The sequence below is a fragment of the Glycine max genome, chromosome 8, assembly GCF_000004515.6.
Source record: "Glycine max cultivar Williams 82 chromosome 8, Glycine_max_v4.0, whole genome shotgun sequence".
Lineage (NCBI taxonomy): Eukaryota > Viridiplantae > Streptophyta > Magnoliopsida > Fabales > Fabaceae > Glycine > Glycine max.
In genome coordinates this window covers 18343247-18363045 of record NC_038244.2, presented here as the reverse complement: position 1 = coordinate 18363045, position 19799 = coordinate 18343247, and the positions used below count along the sequence as shown (strand labels likewise).

General features: G+C 32.3%; 1 protein-coding gene and 2 long non-coding RNA genes across 9 annotated transcripts; all 3 read right to left on the bottom strand.

The window, feature by feature from the left end:
- Positions 1–1980: 1980 nt before the first annotated feature.
- On the bottom strand, positions 1981–3661 carry LOC106799644 (uncharacterized). Its single transcript, XR_003267907.2, has 3 exons — positions 2634–3661; positions 2325–2373; positions 1981–2218 (listed from the first exon to the last, which is right to left on the bottom strand). It is a non-coding gene; the product is annotated as an uncharacterized lncRNA (long non-coding RNA).
- Positions 3662–3872: 211 nt separating this feature from the next.
- On the bottom strand, positions 3873–7202 carry LOC113002396 (uncharacterized). 2 transcript variants are annotated; one of them, XR_005892628.1, is made up of 4 exons: positions 7131–7202; positions 6963–7025; positions 4565–4650; positions 3873–4107 (listed from the first exon to the last, which is right to left on the bottom strand). It is a non-coding gene; the product is annotated as an uncharacterized lncRNA (long non-coding RNA). The 2 variants fall into 2 exon arrangements; XR_003267905.2 differs by lacking the exons at positions 6963–7025; positions 7131–7202 and adding an exon at positions 4776–6946.
- Positions 7203–7233: 31 nt separating this feature from the next.
- On the bottom strand, positions 7234–12031 carry LOC113002346 (beta-fructofuranosidase, insoluble isoenzyme 1). 6 transcript variants are annotated; one of them, XR_005892624.1, is made up of 8 exons: positions 11817–12031; positions 11508–11731; positions 11346–11427; positions 11102–11183; positions 9629–9708; positions 8741–8850; positions 7477–8511; positions 7234–7364 (listed from the first exon to the last, which is right to left on the bottom strand). XR_005892624.1 is itself a non-coding variant. In XM_026129456.2 (7 exons), the coding sequence occupies exons 2-6, from the start codon at positions 11378–11380 to the stop codon at positions 8375–8377; spliced, it is 423 nt and encodes a 140-aa protein (XP_025985241.2). In that variant the 5' UTR covers positions 11381–11427; positions 11508–12031; the 3' UTR covers positions 7234–7364; positions 7477–8374. The 6 variants fall into 6 exon arrangements, 1 of the variants encoding a protein (XP_025985241.2); XR_005892625.1 differs by having other exon boundaries at positions 11118–11183; XR_003267824.2 differs by lacking the exon at positions 8741–8850 and having other exon boundaries at positions 7477–7545.
- Between the last annotated feature and the right edge of the window lie 7768 nt (positions 12032–19799).

Genomic DNA, 19799 nt, shown 5'->3' with positions numbered 1-19799 from the left:
ATATTTCAAGCTATTTTTTTCATTAGATTTCCGAATCCTATGATTCAATGTGATTTACAATTCAGCAATCAGGTTGACAATCCAGAATTTTAACCACGATTTGATTACTAAGACAGATATGCCTTGCAAATATAAACTAGTCTTCAAGCATTCTTCTATATGTTATCCTTGCATAGCTTATCTTGCATATAAATTATATGTTATCCTGGCATAGTTTATTTCTCTCTCCCTTTTCTCAATTGATACATGCAAAATAATTAAAAAAATTAAGCAAAGGTAAGGATATAATTGAAAAAATAATAGTTATTATACATTGCATTAAAATTTAAAAATAATAGATAAAATATATTTCTTTTCTAAAAAATGACAGTTAAAAAATGCAAATTAAATTTCAAAAAATAGGTCCAGACCTACAGTTAAGTGTACAAACTTGCCAAGAAATAGGTCCAGTTTGCAAGTACCTATCACCAAGGACAATGATTTAATTAAATAATTTATTTTAATTATGATGAATCGATATCATTATTTTTCAATGATTAACGTCTCCTTGATAATTATTTTATAATGTAGGAAAACTTTAAATGATAATTGAGCAAATAAGATTTTAATTATGTACGAATAATACAAATATATTAGAATAAACCAAATAAAGGTTATATTATCACGCTTCAAACTTATGAACAAGTAGATGCCTAATTGGTCACAAGTACATATAATATGTACCAATTAAGTCAACCTTAAAAATGACTGCTAGTTTGATGTGATAATTAAGGACCTACTCTCAATCATATATTTAGTTGTGCTTCATAATTAAATAATCTGATTCAGGGTAGAAAATCAACTGCAACATTACGCATTATAGTCAGATTTTATTTATTTGCCGTAATGTTGGAAATTAATTGACACAAGGTTAGTGTTTAACATGATAAATGAGTTTACCTATTTCCTATGGGTGGTGGAAATTCAAGTAGAGTAAATACTAATGGTGAAAGCTTTGAAGATATCTTACCAATAATAGCACCTTGCCTGAGTAAACCATGAATTTCCTAAGGTACAAAAAGGTGTTATAAGAAACATAAGAGTGTATCCACTATCATAGAAGAGAGAAAAACTCTAATGCTAATATATAAAATCAATAACAAAAGGTAAACTGTCATTTTCTGAAGCTTCAACAGTCTACAATGGCAGGAAGACAGATACATATGCTTCATGGTCATGTCGCTTGACTATTAAGGAAAAAGGGGTTTTACCTTTAAGAGTGCATACACGTGAGGAAAACTCTCTCTTGGCCCTTCTTGAAGGAGGATCACTCAATGGTATTTCGAGCAAAACAGAGGAATGAGAGACATTTGCTCTCCATTTATATATATTTTAAACCTTCATTAGTGAAGAACTGCACATGTACATTTTCTGAAATGGAATATATAGTTGGATTCACCCAAGTTTATGAGGTTAATTATATTGTTCATCTATTCCCTTAAGGAATCTCCACGTGTGATTTCTTGCATACAATTCCAGTTTTGGGTACACCGTATAACCTCTTGGCATGGTTCACTACCTTTAAAAAATGGAGCAATACATATATTTGAATTTCAAGCATATATAATAATTCCATCAGAAAAATAAGGACACTGAAAAAAGGAATACTTGAATGAGTTCAATCAATTAAAGATAGCTTGTCTTCACAAAATTCTGCTCCAAAAAGCTACGGAAAAAAATTAAATATGTTTTTTATTTATGTAAGTTAACATTTTATTATTTTTTATTAATGTAAATTTATTTTTCTAATTTTAGTTATTGTGAGTTTGAGTTTTTCAATTTTGATCATTGTGAAATATTTTGTTCATTTTAAGTTCATGTAAACTTTCATTTTATTAATTTTAATCCTGAAAATGTAAACTTATGAAAACTATAAATAAAATAAAATAAAATCTTATCAGAACTAAAATTAGAAAAAATATAAATTTACGAAAACTAAAAATAAATAAAATATGTTATAAGGAATAAAATTAGAAAAACACTAGAAACTAAAATAGAAAAATGAACTTATGGGAATAAAAAATGAAAGTTACTAACAATAGTAGCAATGTAGCTTAAGACAAGCAGCACTAGAGTGAGGCTCACAAACCCAATTGGATGACACCACAAAGCAGCAATGCTATTCGAACTGTTGTTGCCATTTCTGATGGCTTGACAAGCTCAAACCCAATTGGATGTACTACAAGTAAATTAAAACAATTATCAGCAATATAAAATCTATAGGTTCTTTAAAGTTCAAAGGAGGTGTAATATTGTAACAAAATGGAAGGTAAGTAATTAGGTACCATTAAAATGAAATGTGTAAGTTGTTACTATGACTGGAACTGCAGTAAACTGATCAAAGAAAGAGGTATTAGTTGGTTCCTAGAATTAAAAAAAATAAAAAAAATGATTCCCAAAATTATAAATCACCAAATGATTATTTAGTCTCTTTGCTATTAGTTGGTTCATCTAACATTGATAAAAAATTAAATAAAAAAGGCAAAATCGATAGACCAATACCAAAGTAATAACTAACTCACAGGCTCACATACATGGTTGTCACAATATAAGATAAAAATGAGCACAATATTAGTTTAAAATAAGCTGCTAACCTGAAGAGCTTGCTTGCCAGAGGTTTGAAATTGTGCCTGTATCTGCCTAGCCACTATAGCTTCAAGTTTTGGGCAATGGTGCAAACAATAAAAGAAATACCAATTGCCACACGCTCCCAAGATACCTGAATGAGCCCCCTTATCATCTCCTCTACTTAAGGAAAGTACAAAAAAGTCAAAAATAAGAACAACATAGTAGGCTAAGGATCAAATAACAGGTACTAAATCTAAGAGATATCTTAGGCATAAGAGCTACAAATAGCGACTTAAATTACATCAGCACCTCCTATAATTATATTGTATTACTATTGTATATTTGGTGTAACTAAGGTGAGTGTAACCACTGAGATAAAACCAGACTAGGTGAGTCCAAGAACTGTGACCTCTCAAAATTTGTCATCTTTGCAAAACCAAAAGAATTGGTCCATGTTTCTAGCACACCATAAACATCAAGCAAGACTAGCCTCTCCACTCCGAGTTGTGTGAGCCTTTGATAAAAAGAAAAGATCAACTGAAAAAATGATCCTATACTTAAGAAAATAACAGGAACATCGGGACTTTTTAAGTAAAATCTGACATTGTAATTATTTGAAGTTATAACCGCTCTTGCTAAATTCAATACAGACAGATTCTACTACATAGAAAAGAAGTTAATTGAGAGTAAGTAAGTGTATGATTTACATAACACAAGATCATGCTAATAGCTTTTAGTTATGCTTTATAAAATCTCATGTTAAATTGCTAATACATTAAGAATGAACTAAAAAATAGTTGACAGGAATATCCTAATGGAGAGAAAAAGAAATGGCAAGATTGAGGAGAATATGAGAGGAATATCCTAATGTAGCATGGTGTTTGAGCAGTTACTTGATTGTCCAAAATGGACATTGCAATATGAGAAGCTGATTATATGAAACCTTATAGGATAAGAAATTAGATCCAAATTGATGATAGCTTAACTTGAATTCCTTCATAAAACAATGCAGTAGGAATTCCTTTTATAAAAGAAATAGGCAAATGTGCATACATTTGCATGCTTTTTTATGTTACTTTTTCAAGCTCATCCATTAGAATTTGACAGATTCCAAGTCGACGATATTATATTCTGGTACCTACAAGTGGTACTTCTGCTACTTTTTGTCCAAATACCCTGTAAAATGAAATGCAAGTTAGAATACCAACATCACAAGGGTTGGGTATTTAAAATTAAAAACAAAAATATATATCTTGTCAATTATGGTGTAATGGATAGGTAAAAATTAAAAACAAAAATATATATCTTGTCAATTAACTATAAATTGTGAAATCACCAAAAGTGCAACACTGAGTTTGCTGTATTTCTCTGCCAATAAGTCATTCTTAGTACTACCAACATCACAACTCTCAGAGTTGATAAACTTCATCAATGTCCATGTTAGATTGTTTGCACCCACTATAAGTGGCTTTCCTAATAACTTTGGAGTCCTTCATATATCTGCAAAAAATACACACAAGTAAATGTTTCTAGCATTATATAATGAAGAAACAAAGCCTTAAATTTAAATGTGTACTTCTTGGGATGTCTTAACATATATCCATAACCAAAATCTTCCATTGTTTCTATTAAATGAAAACCATAAATAAAAGCACATATGACCTTAATAAAGAACTAACTCTTGGACTAGAAAACATGAATTCTATAAGATCTCGTGTTGAATAGTTAACTAGAATTACATATGGAGAAGTAATTGACAATGATTACTTTTGTTTTCATAAAAAAAAAGGGTAAAGTAATGCTTTCATGGAATGCAAAATCACGATAAATAGAAGAAGATAAAAGGAAAGGAAAGAAAGTTTGAAAGGAGATCAAGTAGATTTATTAATTCTACATGCAAACTATGATTAAAATTCTCCTAATTATAGAAGAAAAAAAGGAGGTGGATTTGATATACCTGTTCACACTCTTTTCCACACAACCAATTTTTCATATATCTTCGTGACTCAGATTTTTCTCTATCTTTCAAGCATCCAACATGATCTACATAAGGTTGACAAAAAATATCATAAACATTACAATATTGATCAACATGTGCAGTCATCTGGAAAAACAAACTCACAAAAAGAATGGATGAAATATTGAAGCAAATATGCAAATCAGCTTACATTTATGTTCACATTGAATACAAGCAAGTAAATCACCATCCTCAATCCCTTCTATTTTGGTTTGTCTACAAATCCCGCAAAGACAACATGGACAAAACCAGTCACCATCAGGGATATCCTACTCATGCAAAGGCAAATCAGCCCAATGAAAGACCCAAGATGTAAGAACAGTTGTTCATATATCAAAGTAGTGAATTGAAGTAATCACCAAGAGGGAAAAGGATGATTCACTCTCAGAGCTATCACTTTTATACCCGGTTTGTTTAGAGGAAGTGAACTGGTTTATTGAATCGAAACCCTCAGTGAAGAAAATGCCTCGTTTTTCGTGGGAAATGAAAATAACGAGCAAGGCGAGAACTGTATGGAATAGGAAGCCCAACACTCGTGTGTGGTCATTGGGCAGCACATTGCTCTCGCTCCCGTCTTTGCCGCTCGCGAAGAAGCAGAAGAAGCGGGTCGAGGCCCAGGTCCAGCCCGTTGGAGTCCAGATTCAGCGACAGTGTAGTCACTGCCAGGTGCAGAACACGCCGCAGTGGAGGATCAGCGACGACAACCGAGCTTGCAGCATAGTTTGACCCTCACGGCAGAGTGAAGGAGGTCAAGATGAAGCTTGCGATTGCGTTGGGAGTGAAAGAAGGTTTACTCTATAAAGAGAATTTAGACAAATGCACGTAGAGTACTTATATACCAGTGAGCTTACAAAGTAGAAAAATTCATTTAAAATATTTGCAATTCAAAGACAGTGCCAATGAAAACCGTCGTGGTCCACTTAAAGAACAAAGGCGATTTTATAAAAACCGCCTTTGTAACATGTAGATCGAAGGCGGTTTTATAATAATCGTCGTTAACTTGTCAAAAAGTTCCTATAAATTTAAAAAATGCCACCGCGATATTTACTACATCGGTTTTTTAATAACCGATGTAGATTTGACAATGTTAATTCATGTTTTTGTAGTAGTGGGACAAGCCTTATAGTAAATATGGATCCACCAGAAATAACAAGCATCCTAGTTGTGTCATCCTAGTTTTGGTAATCAAAATAGAATAACATTAAAAAAATAAATAATATCCTAAGTTGTATACCCATTCTATAAAATCCTTAAATCACTTAATTTTTATTTTTTTTAAGACTAACCAGGTCCAGTCTATCACTGTTGTTGGGTCTACTTGGGACCTTATTTTCAAGGTCCTTACCCCAAATCATGCACACAAGAATTGAGCTAATTAACCACTAACGACTGAGATGAAATCGTGTTTGATGGACTAGGTGAATCCAAGAATTGCCCTGCACTATTGGAAAACGGTGCTTCTGCATCGGTTACACAACACATACAACGTCGATTTCTAACCATCGTCGTAGCGGTTGTCGTAGAATGTCAACCCACACTACTACAAAAAGGCTTTCTACATCGGTTAAAAATGTCTTTCTATATCAGTTATGACGCGTCATCGTAGTCGGCGTCGTTGAAACACCATTGTCTTATTATGATGGTTGAACGACCGATGTAGAATGGCTTGGGTTCGAAGACGGGTGTTGACCCAAACCCGATGTAGAGTGCTGACCATTCTACATTGGTTATTCAGACAATCGATGTAGAATTCTCCCCAATCTAAGACAGGTTGGTATCTAAACCGTCTTAGAATGCCAGCTTTCTACATCGATTTTCCTAATAACCGATGTAGAATTGTCAACATTCTACATCGGGTGTGGCCGTCAAACATCGTAGAATGTTACCCCATGGTAAAGCATTCTACATCAGTTATCTGTATAGCCGATGTAGAATTATTAATTTTTTTTTAATTTTTTGCTTTTTTTTCATGAATGGCAATAACAATATTCAAATATAATTGAACCTAATGTCTCGTATGAGACTTACATTATAAATCCTGGTCAAAATTCAACAATGAAAATAGTAAATAAATAATCACATAATTAAAAAAGCCTTAATCATTGCAATTCCGTATACCAAATAATCAATTAAACACATAAAAATAAAGCATTTTCACCAAGCTAAAAAATGATCTTGTTTTGCATTGGTATTGCTAATATAAATGGAGATCTTATTTTATAATATAATTATCAAAACATTAAGAACAATGACAGCATTTCATCCTAGAAGCATATTAAAGCATTACAGTTTCAACTCAATTGCTTAAAGATAAGCTTATAATTAAAAGAATGCTTACTTGACCACGAGAAGCTTGCTTAGCATACTTTCTCATCTAGAAATCGAGATGGTATGTCTTTCTCTAAACATGACAATCAAGAAGCTCAATATATATATATATATATATATATATATATATATATATATAATCTGTAAAGGATTAAATTCAAAAGAGAAGTACACAAACCTTGAAAAAATGGCATATAAACTTCTTTTCCACCAATGACCTACTGTTTGTTCAGCTGATTAGAAGCTGGAGAAATGAAGTATATAGTCCCCCCCTCCCCCTCCCCTAATATATATTTCTTTCTTCACTTATTTCTACTCTCAGTAACTCACATAAGAACCTGTACTTACCAAATTTGAAGTTGTGGTATAAAATGTATGAAGTTTCATACCTTAGCTATTCGCTGCCCGCATCCTTGACAGGTTCATAATCACCATCACCCAAATGGATAAAAACTTTCATCACAGGAGGGATAAAAGCAATTTTAGAAATTAAAAAGAATGAAGAACACAGTAAACAAACTTACCTTTGATCGGCATGGCATACTGAAAACAATACCTTCAGCTATTCCATAAGGATTTCCATTCCTATATACCTGGTATTGAAATTGGCAACTTTGTGATTGAAATAGTAACTCAACAAATAAGAAAATAAAAAGATTGTGCTTTACGACATCTATATATCCGTGCAGATTGTTGTAACTGCTGACTTTGCTTTTAATGCCTGCAACAATTATGTTTGTGTGCTCCAACTACGCCAAGTTCAAATATATTCTAGTTTTGGGTTATAAAACTTGTATATAGTCACCTCACAGACAAAAATGCGACCAGATGGGGACATACACTTGTACCCTTTATGACTAGTTTTGGGTTTCAAGTTTGTCAGAATGATAGGGATGCAAAAAAGGGTTAACAATCACTGCCAAAGACCTTAAGAAAGTTACAATCAGAAAAAGTGTGAAACAAGACATGATAAGGTGTGTCAAAATTAACAGGAGCTAAAGGAGCATGCATGAATCATTTTTTAAACAAAGCCTTAAAAATAAGAAATAAAAATAGACATTTTTGTAATTACTTGTAAACAACAGAAACTGGAAAATAAACTAGCTTTCTTGGTGTCAATGGTAAACTCTCATTTTGATAAACTACATATGTTCACCAGTTTCTATAGAAGTCTTTAAAATAGGAAATCAAGGTTGCGCTCAAGAGGAAAAATCAATATTGTACTGATACATGCATAAAGCAAACCTACTATTTACTTCAAATTATTAAGTATGGCACTAGTAATTTTAATTATGGGTTATGAATTATATGATACTTGCACAAACATACATTTTCTCAACCCACTACTATAAATGAATAGCTTGCGGTTTCAAGATGTTGAAATTAATAGGCGTGTGCTCGAAGACAGCGAGGAACAAGATTTTAGTTTGAGCAAGGAAGTCCTACCAGACAAAATGAGAAAGGAGTTTTGTCATGCAGATGCTGATCTTGGTACTTATGAAAATGAAATAACATGCCTGCATGAAGGGATTGAACTACACGAATTCTGGATCTGGGAGCTTGAGCAGCAAATTATGCAGGAGAAACAAAAAAATAAGGAGAAAAGATTGAGTTGAAAAGAAAGGAGGACAACATGCAAAAAAAATGGATAGAAGTTCAAGAAGAGTGCAACATTCTGAGAAGAGCCAACTAGGAATTACAAGCTACAAATGGAAATTTCATTGAAGAATGTAAAGCTTTTCAAACGACAAATGATGAGTTAAGAATGCAAAACAATGATATATATACCATTTATCCAATGCTTAGGAGGTTGGAAGTGATAAGCAGTTTTGTAAGGTTGGTTGGAGGAATCAGAAGATAGACTATGAAGATTCCTATAAACGTGATGAGTAGCTACACTGCCATGAATGAAAGAAAAGAATCAAAACCAAAAAGATATTCACTAACAAATGGTTAATCTTGTTATCCTTAATTTTAGGAATCTTATGAAATTTAAAATCTTCCAAAGATATCCACTAGCAAATGGTTAATCTTGTTATCCTTATTTTTAGGAATCTTGTGAAATTTATAGTCTTCCCTTAACAAATTAACAGTAGATCTTAGGATTCATATGAAATTTGAAACTCTCAAAAAATAGTTGCTCCATCGGGGGGCCACAATTAAGGTGACTTTCCAACACTTTGACATCCGTGAGCAGTATAACTCTTGTATTAATATCAGTGTACAAGCATATACAACAAACACAAAATATCAAAGAATTACATCACAAGGTCAGAGCACCTAGAAATAATGAAAAATAGTATGATTTTGATTTATGGGCTTTAAAATAAAAGAAATAAAAAAAAATTGCATCTCACAAATAAGGATGAAAGGATTCAATTAAATAGGAAAAATAGCACATTTGCAAAAATGATGAAAAAATGGCTTATCTGGTGCTTGTCATTGAAAGGGGAACAAGGATGCTTAAAAGTACAAAGATGAATATAAAATTTATACGAGGAACTATTTGAACTAGTGCTCATTAAGTATCCCTTCATAAGTTAATGGGGAAAAAATGGGTAACTGTTGCATCTCTTAGAGATGAGAATAGTAACAGAATCTGAGAAACACTCATGATATCAAATAGTAGTATTAACGATGTGCCCATGAATTTAGAAAAGAAACGACTTTCAGTACCTCATCAACATATTAAGATGCCCTGTCTCAAGTTGGTGTATTTCATAATTTCGATTTTTATTGGTTGTATGCACCAAATCCTGTCCACCAAAATTCAAAGAAAAGTTCCATTACAATTTACACAACCAAAAGCCCTCAGATTCTTTTGGAAATCCTGACTGTAAGCATTTATGAGCAACAGAAGCAAATTGGAATATCATACTAGAATGTAAGTACAGACTTTCTAAATTGCAAGCTCTTAATCATTTTAATAAAACTTAACAGTGATAAAATACAAAAAAATATGCAACACATTATGCAGGTAAAAGAAAATATGATAATATATTTTAGGGGGTAATTTACAAAAATATACTTCTTGATTCAAATATTTCCTGTTTAGAAAAATTAAGGCTACAATTAGTTACTCGTCAGCAACACTTTGGACATAAATGACCAATTGTTCTTAAATTGAAATATTTATATAGAAGTATGGTCAATATTTGGAGAGTCATTAGAACCATTGGAGGAGTTATTTTCAGCCACATGTCAAGTGAGAGGAAAGGGAAAGCTCAATGAAAAAGGGCAACTTGAGCAAGATGACATGGCACTTGGTAAAAAAACTGCACAAGGGTAAGAGAGGAGGCAAATAGGTGGACTTTTCAAAGGTAGAACCTTGGCAAATGTTATTTCTTACTTCTACTTAGACATGTTACTCCATTTATTATATAGACAGAAAATCATAAATATATTTAGGAGATATAAGATAATAAATGCATATTTGTAACAATGAACACAAAGGAAAAAAAGAAAAAAAATTCCCCAAGAAATCACAACTTCAACGAGCACCATACATCTGTCAATGAAAAAATGGAAAGCTTCACTTGTATCAAAAAGTTGAATATATCACCATATACTTTCAATGCAGCGGGTGTTAAAACAATACTGAATGGCCACTGCATATGGTAACCTAGTCCTAAGAAATCAAAAGAACGGACCCCTACCATTATTTACAAATTCATTAGTTGATGCCAAAGAGAGGATAATTGGCGGGGGAGATAATCAAACTTGAAAATTGAAATGAAACTGATAAGTATAAATAACAACTACAATATTAATAAAAGTGAAAAAAACAAAAAGCTAATCAAAGTTGTTCTTAGTAAATTATTATTATTGTGGTGATTGTTATTTATACAGGAAATGAGTACAATAATAGTTTCTTTCTTAAAAATTTAAGAACGCGTCACTGTTTTTAAGATTTATTTGATCTTTTAGCAAATTTAAAGTTTTATTAAATAAAATGAGAGAGCATTAATAAAATTAAACTAACATGTGTGTATTGTAGATAGCAATATAGCATGCAATCTCTTTTGAACTGTAGAACCAAACCGCTAACAGTTGCAAATTCACTATTGCATCACGGGTATGAATGTATATATGATAAAGTAGCTACAAAGAAGCCACATCAGCTTCCACTAAAGTTAGACAATGAAATACCTCAAGCTTTTTTTACCTGACCTCTGCTTTAGCATTTTCGAGGTTTACCCAAGCTTGGATTTTTGCTTCTTCTCTCTGATACCTGCAACAACTCAAAATCACAATTCAGTTCCAGTCATACATATTAGAAGCCACAGCAGCTTCCACAGTTGAGTGAAAAGCACAAAGAAGCACTAGTTAAAAATTTGAGTGAAAGGCACAAAGAAGCCATAGCAGGTTCTGCTAAAGTTAGACAATGAAATACCTTAAGCTTTCTTGACCTGGCCTCTGCTTTAGCATTTTCGAGGTTTACCCAAGCTTGGATTTTTGGTTCTTCTCTCTGATACCTGCAACAACTCAAAATAAACACTAGTTAAAAATTTGAGTGAAAGGCACAAAGAAGCCACAACAACTTCCACTAAAGTACCTCCTCAGCTTCTACGGCTACCGCTTCCCTATCTTCCTTACAATGCTCCACATGCTATCATGCACCGCTTATTCCTACGCCTCCATCAACTTCCTTGAACTCGTTCTGCTCCAGCACATCCACTCCAAGAAGCAGTTCCTCAAGATCTTCGCTCTCAGCGCAATCTTCTACTTCTCCATCGTCTGCGGCAACACCTCCCTCTGCTACCTCCTCGTCTCCTTCAACTAGGCCATCGGCGCAACGACGTCATTCTTCACCATAATTTTTGCGTTTTTGATCACATGCAAGAAAGAGACTGAGGAGGTTTACCTCGCGCTGTTGCCGGTGGTGTTCGGTATCGTCGTGGCGAGCAACAGTGAACCTCTTTTTCACTTTGAAGTCTATGGTTCAAGGGATTTTGTTGACTTCTGAAGTGGAGAAGCTTCACCATTAAGATCCATAGGAATCTGATTGAAGACATTACCGCCTCTCTCTCTGGCATAATGGAGACGGCGGAGGCCTTGGGAGCGACGAATCCCTTCACATTAGGGTTGTTGGGCTGCGTTTTGTATGATATATTTATATATTTATTTCAAAGGAAAAACTGAAATAAATAAAATAATTAAAAATTTTATAACTTCAATCAAGGACGGTTTTTAAAAATCGTAGTAGTTAGGTCGACTAATAAAGACGGTTTTTATAAAACCGCTTTTGTAATGTTCACATCGAAGGCGGTTGTATAAAAACCGTCATAACTGGATTAAAAAAGTTTACTTTATTTTCAAAAATAACCGATGTAGATATGACGACGTGAAAAAATACTTTTCTAATAGTGTCATCTACTACGACGGTTGCGATAGAGGATTCGTCGTAGGATGTGCCACATTCTAAGACGGGTCTGTGAACACGACCATACGTGAATGATTCTACGATGATCATGTTCATAGACCCGTCGTTGAATTATTCACTTTCTACGATAGGTCTGTTCTCGCGATCGTCGTAAAAAGTGTCACATTCTAAGACGGGTCTGTGAACGCGACCGTCGAGAATGTGTCACATTCTAAGACGGGTCTGTAAACACAATCGTCTTAGAATGTGAAACATTCTACGATGAGTGTTTCTAGAACCGTCGTAGAAAGGTTAATTTTTTTTTGTGACCTGCCTTGTTTTCATAGCCAAATATATAATTTTCTTGTTGTTATTATAAAACACAATGTTGTATTACATACTGTAATGCATTTGGGTTAATTAGATTATGTACATCAATAACTTATAGAAAACCATGCATCTTATATATCCACTTTTCATATGATATTCAATGGTTCAACCCCACATTCTGATAGATTAAAGGGTGTATATCCAAAATCTGAAATTATTTTATCAGTTGGCTGTAACAGACATAAATAACATGTCCTTTGTGTACAATGATATTCCAGAGGATGTACAGAACATGTTACTAACTGAACAATTTGGCTAGGGTGAGCGCCAATATCTAAAATGGTGGCAAACTTTTCAGGCTTATGCATGGTTGTAGCCTGCAAAAAACAATAAAAAGAATATTGATAAATTCATTTGTTTATAAAGGTTGTTAGGAACAAATTAAATAAAAACATTTTTGAAACTAAAAGGCAAATCTACAGGCCACAATTAATACCAACAAGGTCAGGTTGGGCATTTGATAGTTTACTAGTATTCAACACTTTTAAGTTCAGCATTTGGTAATTTAAATCAGGAAAGCAATGACTCACAGCATAGCATGTGGTCCGATGTCTTGGTGATTGGAATACAGACCAGATTGTGAGAATGCATGAGATCCCTGTCAAGAAAAATAGCAGATTATGGTTAAATTAAGGTGATTCTGCATATAAAGATTGAAGAGCAGTAATTACTACTACAATAGAAAAAGATTGAAGAGCAGTAATTATAATTAATAGGGGTCATGGGAAACCTAAGATCGAGGCGCCGGCTTAAATAAATACTAGTGTATCTGTATTGATGAAATTGTAATGTTTGTTTACTACTGTACTAGTGCGAGTGATATGTAATAAATAAATCTAGGCTATTAGTATACGTACTACTACTAGTGCGTGCAAGTCTTAAAAGTTAAAAAGTTGGATACTAATCCGGAGTCCGGTGGAACCTTCACATCACGAACAAGACATTTACCCAATCTGACATTTGCATCATGGCTTATAAACAAATGTACAAAGATACAGTGACTTTGAATAAATTTCGAAATAATATAAACACAGCTTTGTGTTAACTTATCTGAACGTTTTGAAAACTGATCAGTATTGTCTCTCACGTTCACAACCCATTTTCAGATAGACAAGAACAAGTGAAAAAAAATTATTTTTAAATAAGTTTATATTTAAATTTAATGTTTAAATATATTTCTAGTTCTTTATATATTCATTTTTAAGATTTTAGCTCTTATAATTTTCTTTTAACTTTAGTTGTTCCTATATAAAATCTATTTTTTTAGTCTCTAATTATAATTTTTAAACTTTATAAAATTATAAACTTTTAATATGGATCGTCTCTCTTATATTTAAATATGTTCATTTTAGTTTTTATTATTAAGTAAACATTATACTTATTCTCCACTACATATTTATCATGTCATCTTTAAACAATATCACTGAAACTAAGCTAAAAAAAGATCAACATTGACAAAAAAAAAGTATAATAATGAAATTGTTAGCTTCAAAGAAACATTTTTTTCTTATTTTTTTATCATTAAACACATGGTTGAATCTTCTTAATCATAACATAAAATATTATTTGGTTGGAAAAAAAACACATACAGAAAAGGAAAGGAGAGAGGGGGAATTTTTTTTAACTTGGGTTTTGTTATTCAATTTTTAATAGAAAAAGGCATGTGGGTAAAATCGCCTCAAATCTAATTTGTGTTCCTCCAGTATTATTAGAATTTAGAGGGAAGGGAAAGATGATTTATTTATTTTAGTTGAAATAATTGAAATATCTCTATTTGTGTTTTGAAATTTAAAACTACAAGAATATTACAAATAAATTTATTTTTAAAAAACCTCGCATCTCCTTATGATCTGTGAACCAAACAATAAAAAATTACTATATTCCTTTCCCTTCATTAAAATCTCTCCCCTCCTCTCAACTAAATATATAATGTCTAATAAAAAGTCTCTCCATTAAAATTCCTCCCCTCCCCTCCTTTAAATCAAATAGTTTGTAAAAAAAAAGTTTTGATAATCACATTATTTCTGCTTTCTTCTTTAGTGGATTTTTATGTGTCTTTTAACATATCATACTACAAATTATACTAGATTATTTTTATTCCTAACATTTCGAATTATAATCTCCATATAATTCCTTTGTACGTGGTGATGAAAATAAGTTAGATTGAAGAATGTTTTATTTAAATAGGTTTAACTTATTTAAAAAAAAAATCTAAGCTTGAGCTTAAATATTTGTTGCTTATAACATACTTTAATTTTTGGCCTAATTAACCTTTTTTGTTTAAAAGTTGACTTGGCATATTAATTTATTTAAAGGTTTATTTCATACTAAAACTTTTATTTAAAGGTACATGAACTAATAAACTTGTAGACTAATGAAGAAAACAAACTATAGGCCATACATAGAGTGTTCTTAAGGAAAGATGTTAGGAACATAGGACTAACTAACTACACTAACCTATATTTGATAATTTTTCTCTGATTCTTATTTCCTTTCCATGGTATATTTATAGTGATCATACAACGGATAAGGCTTGACACTTATGACCTATAACAAAAAAAGATAACAATGATAACAAAATTGTAAATAACAGAATAGTGTAAACATACTAGTTTGTTATAATTGTGATAGTGCTGTCAGGTAAGGGAGATATGCTAGTATCTTCTGCACCCTCTTGGGCCTACTCTCTCTTTGGACTGTATTGCTATCATTACCCACCACTGGAAAATCAACCTTGTCCTCAAGGTTGGGCAATAAAAACAAGCTAAAACAAGTTGAGTTTAGAAAAAAAATGGTACGTTAGTGAAGATACTTTGTTTGTGGGCTGGTTTGGACCTAACAATGATAATGTCTGAATGAACAGGTGGTGTGTGTGACCCACGCCATGAAACTACCAAGGAGAGGATTGGGTTTGTGACCCGTGCCGTGGAGCAACCAAGGAAAGCATTAAAAACGGGTGACAGAGATGATGGTGGAGGCGATGGCTTCGGTGGTGGTGGTGGCGGGTGTGGCGGCGGACGTCGGCGCCGATGACGGATAGAGCAAGAGGTTGAAGGGCGACAACGCAAACGGCGGGTCCAAGAAGGAGTCTGACAGAGACAAAGAGGGAGACCGTGACTGCGAACGATCCTTTGGCCGTCACAGGAATGAGAGGGAGAGAAACTGAGAGAGGAGAGACAAGGTTATCGGCGACGGAAGGAGGTGGAAGCGGCATGCTCGAGCATGCGTAACTTCATTGCGAGGCTGAGGCTGATGCGCTTCTTGGTGTCCACGGTGGTGATGAAAGCGGAGCGAAGACTCGGGAGGTCAATTTTTGTATTTTGTGGCTATATTGTTAAGGTCTCCACAGATGGTGGTGCGTCTGTTGGGGATGAGTTGAGAGAAAAGGGAGTGAGTGTGAGAGCGGATAGCCGGTCAAGGATGATGTCAAGCTTGGCGGTCATCTCTAGAGTCTTGGTGGTCATCTCCAAAGTTTGGGTGGTCATGGTGGATAGGTTCAGGGTGAGGTGGTATACAACCTCTTCAGGGCGGTTTAGGATGGCTTGGTAGCTATAGTGAATGGGTATGGTTGAAGGTAGGGGTTTTGGCAGGTAGAGGCAGCCATGGACAGCAGGTCGAACCAAGTTGTTAGGAATAGAGGACTAGCTAACGACACTAACCTATATTTGATCATTCTTCTCTGATTCTTATTTCCTTCCTAGGGTATATTTATAGTGATCATACAACGGATAAGGCTTGGCATTCATGACCCATAACAGAAAAAGATAACAATGATAACAGAATTGCAAATAGCATAATAGTGGAAACATGCTAGTTTGTTATAATTGTGATAGTGCTATCGAGCAAGGGTTATGTTGGTGTCTTCTGCACCCTCTTGGGCCTATTCTCCCTTTGGACTGTATTACTGTCAAAAGATGGAGAGAGTATATAGTTTTATGAACTCTACTAATTAATCCTATGATGATGATTCGGGCTAGGTAGGAGATCCACCACCTGCATGGTGTGTCGTATGATCAGATATAGGACTGGATGTGGGGGCCTGAATTATGGGGTATGATTTAGGGGATTCAAGTGGCTCACAGTAAAGGTTTTCATAATATTGTGCTTTAATTAAGTTGATTCTTCTTATGTTGTCAAGGATATTCGTGGAGGGTGAACAGGTAGTGCATCGGGTTGGAAGCTTATCCAAACCATCCATCACATGTTGGAGCCAAATGGTAATATTAAATTGGAGCACATTTATATATAGGGAGGCCAACTACTTCGCAGGGTAGACCTGTTAGCTAACATGGCTTGTAGGATCTGGACGTTGATATTTTGATGTTTGAGCAACAACTACTTAGTCGAGTCAGTTGCTCATTAGAGATGCCAAGGCCATGGGGTTCTTTACCCCTAGGCTTATTGTGTACTTTCTTTGGGCCTTAACTTGGCCCTGATTTATCATTTAAAAAAAAAATAGATCTTACTAAAGCACTGATTAAATAATTAAAAAAATATTTATTATAAAAAATAAAAAACAAATAAGTACCTTAATTTTATGTATCCTAATAAAAATATTTTTACTTTTAGTTTCTTAATTGGTGTTCTTAGGGCATGGTTAACATTTGAAAAATATTATATACCATTTTAAAGTATTATCATGGTAAATTTAAATAATATATTACAATTTTATTAAAATGTCAAGTTCAATTAAAAAATTGCACAAATTACAAAAATAAGATTTTGTATATCTTTAAATTTTGAAAAATAAAAGATTCAATGATTTTTTAGTCCAATTTTTTTTGTATTAAATGCTAATGTACACCAACTAGGGTGGATATTAGCATTTCCCATATATATGAATTATAATTATAATTATTAGGTTATAAGTTATAGAAACAAAATTAGCTTATTCATGTAAAAGCTTATAACAATTGTAAAAACAAATATCGTAAGAAGAGAGGTTGAATTGTGATTTTAGAAAAATTTTAAATTTTTTTAAGCAAAAACACAAAACTCGTCTAATAACACTTCGTGGAAAGCAAATAAAGGATTTTTCTAAAAACTTGTTAGAAGATGTAAACATGTTTTTAGAAAACACAAAATCTAAAAACAAATTCACACCCTTTGGTCATTATAAAACTTTAAAGAAAAGCAAGAAAGATCAAACACAAGAAATTTTACACTGATTTGTCTCTACCATTGAGACTACGTCTAGTTCTTGGTAAAAATATCAAGTTCCACTAACTTTACACAAGTTACAAGTATTGTTCGTTGCCATTTTTGGCTCTTGAACAATCAAGCTCTACACCAAATTTGACAAAAACTCAGTATTATTTGTCCTACTAAGTCAGTGTTGGCTCTAAACAGATCAAATGATTTGTTAATAGAAGTTTGCTCACTGATTAAGCTATGATCATCTTACAGAAAAATATACATTTAACTCTTTAGTCTTTTCTCTTGATGCATGTGTTCAAGGAGTATTGAGAGCTTTTAAAACTTTACAATAATAGGCAAGAAGTTTTTTTTACATAAATAAGGAAAGAATGAATGTGTGTTGTGTTGTTTCTTCTTCTTCAAAGCTTTTGGTATATATATCATTCATCTTTAAGTGTTAGTTGTCTCTTAACAATTGGATCCTTCACTTGATCTTCGTTTGATGAAAATGATTGTTGGGAGAATTTAACATTTGCATTAAATGCATGCCCCTTCTTCATGCAAAGAGTTATTTTTGTAGGTTATCATGTTAAATACTTTAATTCACATTTGTTAAAGTAGATTTACACAACAAAACATGTCTTTTGATGATCAACACTTTCAGATCTTGGATTTCATTTATTTTTTATAAAATTCTGTCACATTCTAAGAGAATGTCTATGCAAATAAAATATTAAATATAGAGAAATAAATAATCTTCTTAAATGCTTCTCTTTAAATGCCTTATTTGGATCATGATTTATGTTTTCTATTATCTGATGTGATGTATCATACGCACAATAGCAAGATATGATCAAATGATGCATTAGATGTTGCTTTTACCATTTATATTTATTTGTATCTAATTAAAAAAATTTAACTTTTAACTTAACAAGGATATTATTATTTCATTTTGACAGGTATATATAGTTCACCTTCTCTAATTCCTTCTAATTACTTTGGCTGAAAATAAAAACGTTTCATTGTTATATATTTTATTTTGAAATGGAATATTCTTTTTAAAAAGTTACAAGATATGGGATAATCTGATTTATTTGTTTAAATTTAATTATATATCAAATTTGAACGAATTTAATTTCTAAAAATTAAATAAAAATAGTATCGTCTTTTAATTATTTTTAGGAACTTTTGTTTGTCACAAATAATAAATATCATTGTTAATCATTATCCCGAACATAATGATTAAATATTTTTTTATTAAAAATATAGTAACATTTAATTTTATTCCTATCCTCTGTCTTTTTTTTATATAAAATTCAATAAACTAATATTAAATTTTATTATTGCTTTCTGTCTTTAAAAGATTTGATCAATTTAGTTCAAAATATTAAATTTATTTTAAATATTTTTTTGTTAACACAATATCCCTCTGTGAACTAAACTAACTAGTTTATACTTTTGTAATTATCATTCAAGAATTAATTTTAATAAAAAATAATTAATGTAAAAGATATTTTGAATTAAATCTTATAAAAGTACTGAATTATATTTTTAGTTTGGAGCTTATAATAATAAGGATAGAAAGTAGTAGTGTAATATATTTATATGTCTTAGTTTTTTTATGTTTATTAGTAATAATTACTCTTACTTCTAAAAAAATAATTCTGAGTTAATACTAGTAATTAATAAAACCGTAACCATTGTTAGAAAGATATGTAGAACGTAATAATAGTTATTTTCATTTCATTTCTAATTATAAGATTGAATTATCTAATTTATTAATATTAAAAAAATTAATTTAGTTTATAATTAATCCTAAATTTGTATACTATTCCAATTATACTTTTTATGATATGAGTGACCAATTAGAATGCAGTTAGGATGAGATGTCGTAAGATCATTGGATACCTCTGACAGGTTAACAGTGACATGAGAGAATTGGATGCAAGTTTAAGAGGA

Excerpts from the sequence above, each read along its gene's own strand:
- LOC113002346 (XM_026129456.2), bottom strand. The coding sequence starts at position 11,380 with ATGCTAAAGCAGAGGCCAGGTCAAGAAAGCTTAAG. Across the intron at positions 11,184-11,345 it reads CCAGGTCAAGAAAGCTTAAG|GTATCAGAGAGAAGAAGCAA; the intron begins GTATTTCATTGT and ends GAGTTGTTGCAG. Across the intron at positions 8,851-9,628 it reads CATCTTAATATGTTGATGAG|TGTAGCTACTCATCACGTTT; the intron begins GTACTGAAAGTC and ends CATTCATGGCAG.